At 38.7% G+C, this 14,074-nt stretch overlaps 1 protein-coding gene across 21 annotated transcripts in view; it reads left to right on the top strand.

Annotated features, from left to right (window-relative positions):
- The window catches only part of RIMS2 (regulating synaptic membrane exocytosis 2), a 647,068-nt gene extending 635,062 nt beyond the window's left edge, over nt 1–12,006 (top strand). For 16 of the 21 annotated variants that reach the window (XM_023725997.1, XM_023725994.1, XM_023726001.1 and 13 more), the window contains 5 exons: nt 2,492–2,633; nt 6,298–6,410; nt 6,932–7,033; nt 8,286–8,425; nt 9,092–12,006. In XM_023725997.1, coding sequence (XP_023581765.1) covers nt 2,492–2,633; nt 6,298–6,410; nt 6,932–7,033; nt 8,286–8,425; nt 9,092–9,310 — 716 coding nt within the window. In that variant the 3' untranslated portion in view covers nt 9,311–12,006. The remainder of the gene's footprint in view (nt 1–2,491; nt 2,634–6,297; nt 6,411–6,931; nt 7,034–8,285; nt 8,426–9,091) is intronic. The other 5 variants (XM_004370706.2, XM_023726009.1, XM_023725996.1 and 2 more) reach the window with 2 other exon arrangements.
- The last annotated feature ends 2,068 nt before the right edge of the window (nt 12,007–14,074 follow it).

Here is a 14,074-nt window from a genome sequence, read left to right as displayed (position 1 = left end):
TGTCTCTTGGGCCAATACTTTCCTTGTGTCTTTGGTGTTCTTCGTTCTCCTTTACTCCAAGTGGTTGGGACCAATTGACACATCTTAGATGGCTGCTTGCAAGCGTTTAAGACCCCAGATGCCGCTCACCAGAGTAGGATGCAGAACATTTTCTTAATAAGGTTTGTTATGCCAGTTGACATAGATGTCCCCTGAAAGCATGGTCCCCAGACCCTGCATCCCTGCTACTCTGTCTCTCAAAGTGCAAATTGGTAATTTTTTAATTTTGTCATTCCTTTTCCATATTCCTCTGTAAAGAAGAGCTTTCCCTCATCAATGGAGGATGCTTTATAACCTCCTACAGTTCATATCAGTACAACATGTTTATTATCAATTATCCAAGATATCAGCCTTACATTATGAAACTGAGTTACAGATCAGTCATAACTTACTTTTATATATAGTTTTTAAAACATTTTGATGTACATTAATGTAGCAGTGAATGATAGATCAGGGCTTTGAACTGGTTCAAACTGGTTCAGTCATGGCCAATGAAGCAAAATCAGAACAGACCCGAATTTTTTAAATTTGGGTGAGGCAGAATGGGAAAAATGACAATCAAAGCCCTGGAATGGGAGACTCGGAAGAGGTGTAGTGAGCCCTTTCAGGATTCTGATGCGGGAGACTGGTTTATTGTCAGGATTGTGGAGAGTGACACACATTCAAAGCAGCGGGGTCAGCCACCATCTTTGAGTGGGGTACTGCTGTTTCTGACTCTGCCAGTCAAGAGGTTTGGTTGCTATGCAACGTGCATGCTGCCCTTGTTTTCCAAGAGGGAGATTAAGTTTCTAGCAGAGCCTCAACCCATAATTTTTCCTGTTCCCCTTATCATTCCACTTCACCCACATTTTAAAAATTCAAGTCCATTCAGGTTTCACTTTGTCAGCCATGACTGAACCAGGCAAAGCCGGTTTGAAGCCCTGTAACAGATAAAACTTAAAGCAGTGTTTCAAAATGGTAACCAAATATTGTAAGAGAGTTGGTGAAAATAGATTTCAATAAGTCACTGGCAATATCAGCAAATATTTATTGATCTAAAAAGAACATATTAATACCAGGCACTGAAAGAGCTTACCATGTGGATGTATCCTAAAGAGCTAATTATATGCAGGGTCAATGTGGTAAGTATTTAGGCCCAACAAGAAGTAAATAAATACAAATAATTTGGACTATGCCCTCTTGCTCAAGTAGTCTCTCAAACTCCCACATTCCAGCATTTGAGGCCTTTAATAATCTCAGCTCAGTTTCTTATCTAACCCATTACCCCATTATTCCTATATGTGGTTGGGTTATTGCACCATCCCTTCAAATGCACATGGTCGTCCCTCCCTCTGCCCCTTTGTTCATGCTGTTTCCCTTACCCCAAACACTCTCCTTACTTCTTCTCTGGTCCCAATCTACCCATTTTTCAAGGCCAGCTCAAATCCTACTCCCTCCATGAAGCTCTTTCTCCTCTGACCTCTCTAGATAGTACTTCTTAACCTCTGTTGTGGTACTTGATTTAATTTCCTACATGGTCTTCTAAAGAGTCCCTGGGTGACAAAAACAGTCAAACACTTCACTACTAGCTGTAAGATTAGAGGTTTGAGCCTATCCAGAGATGCCTTGGAAGACAGGCCTGGTGATATGCTTCTAAAGGTCATAGCCTTGAAAATCTTATAGAGCAGTTCTACTCTGCACCCATAGGATCACCATGAGTCAGAATTGACTTGATGGCAATTCACAACAACAACAACATTGATCTTCTAATTAGCTTCTGTAAATAAACCTCATTTCCAAGCTATCGAAGATCCTTGAGGACAGTGACTATCCATGACCAAAAATTTCAAAGCTCTTTTCACATAGCATTGCTGAGTTTTCTCGTTTCCCTTTAAGATTCTTCTATAATTTTCTGAAAATTACCCCCAGATGTGAAGCTATTATCAAACAGTGTTATCTCCTTTGTGTGGCTTTCTTTGCCTTCTAATATCTATCACTTTACAAAGATAGATTTTATTATGAAAGTTAAAAATAGAATTTGAGGATTACTCATCACCTGTTCTTTGTAAATAGCATGAAGACCTACTTCCCTTACAATAACAAAAAGAAAAGAAAAGGGAAAAGATAAGCATAAAGAAATCTGGCATTCAAATATTACAATGAGAACAAAGCTTATTTTATTTTACTTAGGTTGAATCTTTTGTGTTCCTAATGTTACCAGTTTGAACACTGTTTTAAAAGGAAATAAAACAATGGTATTTTCTGCTTCTTGAAGATTTTTTAGAAAAATTTCATCCCACTCAACAAGACATTGTTTTAAATACCTTTTCTCTCTGTCTTAATAAGAGCACTTTGTATTTATGCAGCTCTTTTCATCTGAAGCTCTCACAGCGTTGGCTGATTTTTTTGCTGTTGTTATCTGTTACCAGCTAGTATGACAAACTATTACCCCTTTTGTTTTCTGTCTCTGCAGAAGCAGGAGGTAAAAAGCTACGAAGCACTGTTCAGAGAAGTACAGAGACAGGTCTGGCAGTGGAAATGAGGAACTGGATGACTCGACAGGCAAGCCGAGAGTCTACAGATGGCAGCATGAACAGCTATAGCTCGGAAGGAAAGTGAGTGAGTCTGGCTGGAAGTGTGTCTCTTCCAGGCCTACGCAGAGACCGTCTTCTCTGTTCCACTCTCTGTTCTGTTACAAAGCTAACTCACAGGCTCTGTAGCTCCATCTTAATTTTCACTGGCTGATTTCATGTGAAGAGCACTTTTGCTCATGTGCCTCTGAATGGTGTGACATCTCTGGCTTTTTATATCTAGGGAAATGGATTTGGGGATAAAGCATTTTGCTTTAATGGCAAGATGCTAAAATGTGATTCTCACAATATATGCAAATAAAAGATTGGGCCCTTGATTGAAATAATTTGTAGAAGCACAAAAAGAATAAGCATTCATGACAGACCACCCAAACGATGCTAATTTTTTCATCTTTGTTCTTAGTTATTATTACTAAAAAATATGGAATTCTGAGATATACTTATTTTCATGCAGTAATAAACAGTTTAGATAAGTACAGTAGCCCAAAAAAAAAAATGCACAAAGAAAGTTGGTGAATTTTTTTTTTAAGTAGCTTTCCTTCAAATCAGCTGTCTCTGAGATTTTTTTTTAAGGCATTTGTAAAGATTTCATAACCCTGTTGTCAGCAAATTGGTAGTAATCAGCAACTTTTGATCCATAGATGGGTGTGTAAAGACATTGATAGAGGAAAGTGGGATTCCCTGACCTCTCCTTATCATCACCATGGAAGCATCAGATGTTGAGATAACATACATGTGGCTAGTCCACAGATGTGAGGCCATAGGAGCTGCTGGCATAGTATTGATGATATGCCCTAAGGATAGTTTGTCTTAGCAAAATCATATAAATACAAAAGATATATACTATTTCCACACACTTATATATAGGGTTATATGGGATATTTATGGAAACAGATTAAAAAAAGGTGGATAACTGAGTATTTGGGGATAGATGTGAGACATAGATTTGATGTTAATCAAGGAAGTCTTAAAAAAGATAAAGAGTCAAGTAAAAAATAAGTGTACACTGAGCATTTATTATAAAGCACAGTGTTAGATACTGCTAGAGATATAAAAATATTTAAACTATAGCCCCTGCACTCCAGATGTTTATAGTCTTATTGGAGAAATGAGATGAATACTCATGAATTCATTCAACAAATCTTTACCATACCTTCTGTGTTCCAGGCTCTGTGTTATGAGTTGGGGATCCTGAGTCACATAAGGGAGGCAATACCAGTTGGTGGTTAAGAGCATGGACTTTGGAATAAAATGGGCCTAGGGTCTCATCTTTTTTTTGGGGGGGTGGGGGTTGGGTTTTTGGTATTATATAACTTTGGGCAAGTTATATTTTAATTAATGGACTAATTGAGTTTCACAGGTATTGATTGAGTACTTACAGTGTTCCAGGCATGGTTCTGGGTGCTGGAGAGGTAACAGTGAACAAAACAGACAAAATCCCACCCTCATGGAACTTACATTCTAATGGGGAAGATAGACAGTAAACAAGACAAATTAGTAAGGTTTATATATACAAAGAAAATTAGTAAAATAGATAATATATTAATTAGTACAAGAGAAAAATAAAGCAAGACAAGAGGGTGGGGTTACGATTTTGTGTAAGGTAGACAGGGAAAGGAGCCCTTGGGTGATGCAAACAGTTAACCCACTTGGCTGCTAACCAACAGGTTGGAACTTCAAGTCCACTCAGAGACATTTTCAAAGAAAGACCTGGTGATCTACTTCTAAAAAATCAGCCATTGAAAACCCTGTGGAGCATAGTTCTACTGTGCCTCACATGAGGTCACCATGAGTTGGAATTGGCCAGACAGCACATATGAGTAAATATCTGAAGGAAATGAGTGAGTCATATGGATACTTAAGAACATTCCAAGCTGAGGCAGTGATGAGGCCGGAGCTTGCCCGACATCAGGAGTGAGAAGGGTAGCACTGTAGAGTAAGAGCGAGAGTGGTAGCAGGTTTGGAATTATGTATTGGGGGAGGTAGGGTACAGCTTATACAGGCTTTACATATCATTGTAAGGACTTTGGTTTTTACCCTGAGTGGCATGTGAAATCATTGGAGCGTTTTCAGCAGAGGAGTGATGTGGTCTAACTTTAGTGTTAACACATCACTCTGACTGCTGTGGGGGAGGGGGACAAGGGTGACAACAGAGACCAGTCAGAAGGTTGTTGAAGTAATTCAGATGATAGATAATGGTGACTTGGACCAGGGTGGTAGCATGAGTGACGTCATATTGTGGTGGTATTTTGCCAGTACAGCCAATAAGGTTTATTGATGAATTTGATATGAGTAATGAGAGAAAAGGTCTCTGAGTGGCGCAAACAGTTTACACTCAGCTGCCAACATAAAGGTTGGTGGTTTGAGCCCATCCAGCAGTACTGCAGAAGAAAAGGCTTGGCAATCTGCTTCCATTAAAATTATAGCCAGGAAAGCCGTATGGAGCAGTTCTACTGTGTAACATATGGTGTCACCATGAGTCAGAATAGACTCAATGGCAACTAACAACAATGATGAGAGAAAGAAAGGAAACGGGAAAGATAACTCCAAGGTTGAACAATTAAAAAATGAAGTTCCCATTTATCAAGATGGGGAGCCCTCTGAGGAGAACAGAGTTGAAATTTTTTAGGGGAGAGCAATGCTAGGGGCTTGCTTTGGGACAGGTTAAGTTTCAGGTGCCTATTAGACATCCAAACAGATATGTAAACTAAACAATTGGAGTACAGGTCTGTGGTCCAAGGGAGAGGGCCAAGCTGGAAATGTCAGTGTAGGCATTTAAAACCATGAGACTGGATGAGCTCACCAAGGGAATACAGACATATAGAAAAGGTAAGAGGTCAAAGGATCAAGCTCCCAATATTTAGTGGCAGAAGTAGCAAAGGCGACTGAGGCAGTGTGGCAAAAGAGGACACCAGGAGACTAAGGAGTACAGGAAGGAAATTGGAGAAAGTGTTTCAAGGAAGAGGGTGGAATCGGTTGTGTCAACTGCTGCTGTTATGTTAAGTTAGATGAGTACTGACAGTTGGATATAGCACCGTGGTCATTAGATGACCTTGATTGGAGAAATTTTGGTGGAGTGGTGAAAATGAAAAACTAATTAAAGTTTCAAGAGAGAATGAGAGGAAAGAAATTGAAGATGGCACACAGAGACAACTTTTTCAAGGAATTTTGCTGTAAAGGGAGGGAGACAAAACAAGGTGGCAACTAGAGAGGGAGATGGGGCAAGAAAGGGATTTTTTTTAAGGTGAAAGAAATTTGTATGCCTATGGGAATGACCCAGAAAAGCTTCTTCATCTGTAAAAGGGGTTAAATAATAGAATCTATCTCAGAGTGCAACGAAGTATTACATATGACAATACCTGGTGTATAGTGAATGCTCAGTATGTACTGGCTGACTGTTACTGATATAAATCACAGTCCCTGCCATCCAAACCAAGGAAAAGAAAGACACATAAACAGATGCCTGTGATACAGTGTAAAAGTGCTTCTTGTAGTATAGGTGGTTCGCCATAAAATACAGAGGGAGAGCCATGGAAGGCGGAGTGGGGCTTGAGATCCAATAAATAGAAGTGACAAAATAATGGTGCCGGCTGCTCCTGCCACAGGAAGGAGGCTAGAAGGAAACTTAAGCATACCTAAAGTAAACAGGGGTTGAAAGTTTAAATCCCATTTGTTATTTTACTTCTAGTCTGATTTTCCCTGGTGTCCGCTTGGCCTCTGATAGCCAATTCAGTGATTTTTTGGATGGCCTCGGTCCTGCCCAGCTAGTGGGGCGCCAGACTCTGGCTACACCTGCAATGGGTAAGAATTTCTGTCATATGATTTTGTTGTTTTTCTTTTGGTTTATTGAAAATTACATTCTCTGTATTTCATAGAGGATGCCCTGGTGGCTCGGCCACTAACTGAAAGGTCGGCGGTTCGAACCCAACAGCCACTCCACAGTAGAAAGATGTGGCAGTCTGCTTCTGTAAAGATTTACAGCCTTGGAAACCCTGTGGGGGCAGTTCTACTCTATCCTGCAGGGTCGCTATGAGTTGGAATTGACTCGATGGCAAGGGGTATATTTCAGTCTTTAATATCATCAGCAAGAATGAAGTGTCTTAGAGCGTAGCAATGAGAAGTCTTCAACTAAATTTTGTCTATCTTAATTCACAATGCTTTTTAAAGTAAGACATTATTGACATAAAATTTTAAATACATTTGAATTTTTTAAAAATATGTGGGAAATAATGAAAGTATTAAACCAAGATTTTTGGCATAAGCATTTTTCCCACTGCATTTAAATGCTAAGGCAAGTTTGTTTCTTCTCCACATACTATTAGGTGACATTCAAGTAGGAATGATGGACAAAAAAGGACAGCTAGAGGTGGAAATCATTCGGGCCCGTGGCCTTGTTGTCAAACCAGGTTCCAAGACACTGCCAGGTAAAAATGGAAGAGATTCTTTCTATTAGTATTCATAATCCGTGCCTTTCATTTAGAGACTGTTTTTTATTAGTTGCTGAAAACTTTATTTCAAGTTAATCAAGGCCAACAGATGAGTCAATTATATGACTGGTTTGGGACAATAATAGTTTTTGTGTTTATCCCGAGTGAGCGTTTAATGAGGGTGATCTACTAGGGATAATATAAGTTGTTAAATAAATGCATATGTAGTAGACTCTACTGCAAAATAAAAATCACTACATTTTATCCAGAGCTTCAAAATTCTCTTGGAGATTCCTTAAAGCTCTGGAATTAGAATGAAAATAGATACAGACCTCCAAAGTAGCATAAGTCTACTGAACATTTTAATTCTAAGACTTTTACTTCCTGTTATGTATAAGGAAAAGGAGGCACTATAATAACTTTTTTATCATGATGCTACATATTTAGTACTGAAATATCATTATAATCTGAGATGCTGGAAGTCATGGAAAATGATGTATAGAACGATTATTGAAGATTCTGAAACTTGGTTTCTAACCTCAGCACCTGCACTGACTCACTTATAATTTTGAATCTCTTGACTTCTCTGTCCCTGCAGAAATTTTAAATTAAAATATATGTTACCTATTGAACAACCTTGCAGTGGCGATTGAGACAATTGTGTTTATAAAGCTCTAGGAGCTAGTCAACCAATTCTGCTATAAAGAATATCATGATTTATACCTGCATGAAAATGATTTTTGTAAACTGTCTGTCAGATAAATTTCAAGCCACAAAATTCATAATTAGTTACCTTTTCCCAGCTAATGTGAACGTATGACATCAAACCCTATCCCTGTCTTCTACCCCCAGCTCCTCCAACAAAGACACCCTTTTGAGTGATAAATGAGTAATTTGTGGAGATGGATGAGTAAAACAATATAGATTTAAGGATGTTAAATTAGATTTAAGAATTGATAAAGTAAGCACTGAGTACCGTATCTCTCTTAAACATTGTTAGAGGCTGGAAGTACTTCACCTCTTTTAATCCATTGTTCTCATCTGTAAAACTAGTTGATGAGAAAATAGTAATCAATTCAGAGGCTATGTCAACATTTCTTAAAACTACATGAATGATAATTATCCATTGTTTATCTAATGATTTTGACCTAATATGGAAACGCAGCATAAGATGTCACCCCTGTGAGTTGGGCAGGGTCCACTTCATAGCCGAAGCACCTCACTTCTTCTCTGTGTTTTCTTTCCCAAGCACCATATGTAAAGGTGTATCTATTAGATAATGGAGTCTGCATAGCCAAAAAGAAAACAAAAGTGGCAAGAAAAACGCTGGAACCCCTTTACCAGCAGCTATTATCATTTGAAGAAAGCCCCCAAGGAAAGGTTTTACAGGTATTTACTGAATTTTTATTCCTTACCTACCTGAGAAAGTATTTTCATGAAGTCAAACTTTATACCCCATCTATGTATCACATTCCTGTCTGTTCCCCACAGCTGGGAATCTTTGGAATGTCAAAGTAGTAGCCAGTGCTTTAAAATTCTGTACAATGTTGTTTCCTTTCAAGTGAATCATAGACTTGAAAAACCCCTGTCACACCTAGGCTCCAGTCTCCCTAAAGTGCTTATGGTCTTAACACTCCAGTACAGTTTTTCTAATGTACTTTTGGATTCCGGTAGTTAGAGTCAGCTACCCCAATAATGAAATACAGGTATTTAACATGATAGGAGTACCTGGATGGCACAAACAGCAAGTGCTTGACTACTAACCTAAGGGTTGGCAATTCAAACCCACCCAGAGGTGCTTCAGAAGAAAGGCTTAGCAATCTGCTTCTGAAAGGTCACAATGTTGAAAACTCTGTGGAGTGCAGTTCTACTCTGCACACGTGGGGTCACCATGAGTCGGAGTCAATTGACAGCAACTTTTTTTTTTTTTAATTTTAACATGATATTTGACGTCAGATCATTAACTGAATCAAATCTGTTTTAGTTTGGAAGTTTTTTGTTGTTCTTATGGCCATGATAATACTGATATTACTCTCCTTTTTATTTTGCCAACAGATCATTGTCTGGGGAGATTATGGCCGCATGGATCACAAGTCCTTTATGGGAGTGGCCCAGATACTTTTAGATGAACTGGAACTATCCAATATGGTGATTGGATGGTTCAAACTTTTCCCCCCTTCTTCGCTAGTAGATCCAACCTTGGCGCCTCTAACGAGAAGAGCTTCCCAATCATCTCTGGAAAGTTCAACCGGACCTTCTTATTCTCGTTCATAGCAGCTGTAAAACTGTTGTCATAGCAACCAGCGTTACAAAAAAAAAAAACACAAAACCACCCACAGGTCGCAAACCCTGGTAACATTGCATGCTTACTGTTGTGTCTTCTGAGCCTGTTTCTAGGGATACAAAGCGATCCTGTGTTCCCAGAGGAAGTTGCACACATTGTGCCCTAATGAAGGCCCTCAGGTGAAAGAGCAGAGCGATGAAGAACTAATGGGTTTGGAGTTCAGTGACACTTGAGTTGTGGTCCAATCTGAAGCCATGGATTAATTAAAGAATCAGTCAGTTTCATGCAACAATTGCCCTTTTCAATGGCACCTTTATATTTTTACCGTTCCTTTTTCTTCGTTTCTCTGACCCCAAAGCCCTGTTATGCCACAGAAATGGAGCTGTACAGCCATGAAGCCATGTTACAAGTCAAGGAATGAAGTTCTAGGAAGCATCAGGTGAAAAGCAAGAGACCAAAGAAGTGGTCCAGAACAAAACATCAGACCTCCTCTGGACAGGGACGAGAAGCAGTCCAGCGTGAATAGCGGTGACTCTGTAGTTCCAGCAGGCACATCGCTTACCAATGCCAAGATGTGTAGGACTCTGAAAAACAAGATTCTGTGGCTACACTGTACTGAATGAAATTAAAGAGACTTCTTTTGCATGGACACAGATTAGCTGAATATTTAAATTGTTTTCTTGGGGCTGCAACTTGCAAAAAATAAAAATAAAAATCAGCCATTTTCAACAATTTATATTATTTTTAAAAATAAATTTCACTAGTGCATGGTTTTAAAAAGGGGAGAGAATGCAACAGGGTGATACAAAGACACACCATGTTTATTCTTTAAACTAATCACAGTCTGTGTTTTGGCAGACATGACGAATGAAAACCCTTTCTAGAAGATACTTCAAATTCTCTTTATGTGACAAATACGTATAATACATTCAATTTAGTTCCATGTTAAATATACAAATCTCATAAAGTTCCATATTTTGTGCAAATTGTTCACATCTCTCTTCCTTTTCTCTGTCTCAGCTTTCCTCTTTGCCTTCTTTTAATCTTTTATTTTACTTCTCCCCAGCAGAGTGAACATTATACTAAAAAAATTACAAATTTTTGACCTGATATTCTCTTATACCCCCTGAATGCGCCTGAATTTCTGAATTTCTCAAGGGAAAAAAAAATGAAACGATTTAAGAGCTTTCTTTATTTCAAGCATGTTGAAAAGGATTTTGCAACATGACTTGGGAGTACATTAAAGTAAGTCAGCATGTATTTGATGAAGAAGATATTTGAACTTTTTCGATTTATTGTACAGTGCATGGTAATTTTTTTTTCACCTTCAAAATTCAGTTCTATAGGAAAATTCTAAAATCATGTGGCCATTGTAATGTCTGATAAGTTTGTTTTTAGCACCAGCATTATTCATACAGGCGTTAAAGTATTATTTCTAGAAGGTCTTAGGTTTTGTTTTTAATTAATTAAAGCAATTTCTTTAGCCGATTTCCATTTACTATGTGAATAGAAACTGCTAAAAATTTGGAACCCTGAAACACGGGGTTGTTTATTCATTTTTCTGTAGTAAATTCAATTTTTCACAAATTATATTTCTAAAGAAATACAGTAAACATAAATTTGCAACAATTTTAAAGCTCCAGTTTTTAGATGACTAAGGGGAGGTCAATATGCCTATTAATAGTTCTTTGATGCCATCGCCAACAGTCTCCAAGCCGCTCCCCTAATGTCAGAAACCCCTGCCTTTGGTTTTACCGACAGTTGTTACCATTGGGTGGTGCTGCAAGGTCAGAGTTCTCTTACATTCCCCTACTTAGAAGAAAAGTCACTGGCTGATGTAATAGACCGCCCACACGTTCTGGATCTTTATGTACACTTTAATAACACTGTCTTATCGATTGATTTTAATTTCTTGCGGTAACTTTTGAAATCCACACACCTTCTGCTTAACTTTAAATTAAGGCCATGCATAAATATTGTTTTCTTTGATGTTTTGGAAGATTCAGTGCTGACCATTAAAAACTGTCATGCTTGATATGATATGGTGCAAAAGTTAAAATGAGTACCACTAAAAATGCCTTTTCTTTATGTGGTGCAATATGAAATACACCGAGAGTATGTCTTGACATTCTGAGATCTATGATGGACCCAGGTAAAGTTGTTAAAAGAACGAATAAAACTTTATTGAAATAATTTAGACACCTGTGTACCAGCAACAATTGATTTAATAGACTTATAGTGTCTATACTATCCCTTAGAATAAATGTTTACCATTTTCCTGATACTAAGATGCAGTCACATAATCTTTTGTGCATATTCCTATATAAATTATTTCTAATTTTAATAAGAAGGATATGACCGTACGGAATCTTTGTACATACTCATCATTATGTAGTATTTATTTAAAAGTTGGTGTATTTTTTTTTTTTTTAATTTTCACGTCTGCACCTCAACTTGTGGTTTCGTCATGTAAATAGCACTAATCCAGTGACCATTGCTGCCCTGTACATAATATGTTTTAAAAGTAAAGGGAATTCCAGTTGGAAAAAAAAAAGGGGCAGATTAGTCCTGTAACAAACACCAACTAATGTAAATCAAATGCATTCTGGTGATGGTATTTAACACTTGAAATAAAACTTTTTCTTTACAGACGTTGTATGTAGTGCTTTCTCTGACATCTCTTCTCCCCAAGCATCCCCAAGCCTGCTATAGCTCCCTAAGTCACATTATCAGTTTAAAAACAAGAAAATAATCCTTTTCTAACTCATTAACAGAAATGGACTGCTGGCCTTAGCAAATAGCCCTCTGCCGAGCATTTGTTTAAAGCGCCAAAGGATTTTTGCTCACACCATTAGAAGTTGCTGCTTTTAAAAAAAAGGCTGTTATTCTGGATCAAGGTGATTTCTGATGGAATGACTCAGCAGCTCACAGGTTTTATGAGTAAAAGGAGTGAGATTTCTCATGTACTCCTGGCCTTCACTGGTAGCAGAATCACAAAGAATTATGCACAGGGCTCCGCTAGTCCCTGGGAGAAGATGACGGGGTGACAGTTGGCCTTCAGCTGATGTCCTTTGGCTGAAGTGTCAGTTCAGCTTTAGTGCGAGGATGCCTTTCCAGTTGGGGAGAAACGTGTGGTAACCTGACATACAACAATCCATCCGGAGACTGGCTCCTATTTTGTGAGAATGAAGTGGTGAGAGGGTTTCTCCATGTCTTTCTAGGGCAGTTTCTCACAGGGGAGGGGGCCAGCAGTGCCGATGGGAGTACTCTCTAGGCTCTAAATTTAAGAGCTAGTTTGGATTCACATTTAATTAGTACTTCAACTGAAATCCAAGCCCAGCTCTCTGTCCATTCTTTGAATCAGCCATTTCCCGCATTCCCAAGGCTCAGTTCTAGTCTAGTCCCCCATACCGGTCCATAGAATTTTTCATTATTCAATATACAGCCCCTACTCTATTTCTTTGCTGTTCATTTTCTCCTACTGTGAAAATCCCCTTGCCTTCCTTATACACCCTCTCCTGAAAAGCCCTTCTACTTCCTCAAAAATGATCCATGTGAGTCCCTTCTTGCAACTCCCAGTTTAGGACTGAGCTCTTCATTAGCAGTTTCCAACTGAACCCTAACAACATGGATGCCAGCATCCTCTCTCCAAGGGACCCTAGATGCCAAAGCCCCACGGCAGCCCATGATGCCCTTAACATCCTGCTGGCATTCATGGACAGTAAACAGAAGTTCACTCACCTACCTTTGTTTTGTAAATTGTTTATTGAGAAGCAGCTTGCAAGAAGAAATCTAAAAAAAAAAGAACATACAGCTAGGCCACTCAAATCCTCCACATGACTTGATTCAAACACTTTATCTCTCTGGACATTGTTTTTCTTCCTGTGAAATAAGCAGTTTGAACTAGACACTCTTCTGTCAGTAGATCAGCACTATGACTAGCATGTACTCTCCTTTGGGACAGAAACCATGTCTGTTTTTTGTTTTGTTTTTCTCTTTTGTATCCTCAGTGCTATAACAATGCTTGACACATAGGTGCTCCATACATATCCGTTAAATGAACGAATATTTATTTAGTCTCTATTATTTTTTAGGCACTATTCCAGGCATGGAGTCCTTGGGTGGCACAAACGGTTAAGCACTTGACTACTAACTAAAAGGCTGGCGGTTTGAGCCCACCCAGAAGTGCTTTGGGAGACAGAAAAGTCACAGCCTTGAAAACCTTATGGAGCAGTTGTACTCCGCACACATGGGGTCGCCATGAGTCAGGCTATTTCTGAACCTTTGAGAGTTGCCTTAAGAAGCTAATTTTAATTTAAACTTAATATAAAATCTATTTGTAAATGAGATAATTCATAAGGGCTAATTACATAATTATATTTAAAATGGTTCCCAAAATGCTCCAGTTCCAATTGAGTTGATTGCAACTCATGGCGACCCATGTGTGTCAGAGTAGAACAATAATCCACAGGATTTTCAGTGGCTGATTTTTTGGAAGTAGATCACCAGGCCTTTCTTCCAAAGAGATGCATCTGGGTGGACTCGAACTTCCAACAATTTGGTTAGCCAACAAACATGTTAACTATTTGTACCTTCCAGGGACTCCCCCAACATGCCATTCAGTCATTAATCCCATTAGATTTTTAAATCTTGGAGCACAAGAACTGTGACTTGTAGATCTTTTGCACCCAGTACTGCACCAAGCTGAGCACTGAGCACATTATAAGAGCCAAATAGTCGGTTAGTTTTAACAG

The sequence above is a fragment of the Trichechus manatus genome, unplaced genomic scaffold (assembly GCF_000243295.1).
Source record: "Trichechus manatus latirostris isolate Lorelei unplaced genomic scaffold, TriManLat1.0 scaffold00009, whole genome shotgun sequence".
Taxonomy (NCBI): domain Eukaryota; kingdom Metazoa; phylum Chordata; class Mammalia; order Sirenia; family Trichechidae; genus Trichechus; species Trichechus manatus.
Note: the sequence above shows the minus strand (reverse complement) of the source record. Positions and strands in the feature narration are given on the sequence as shown.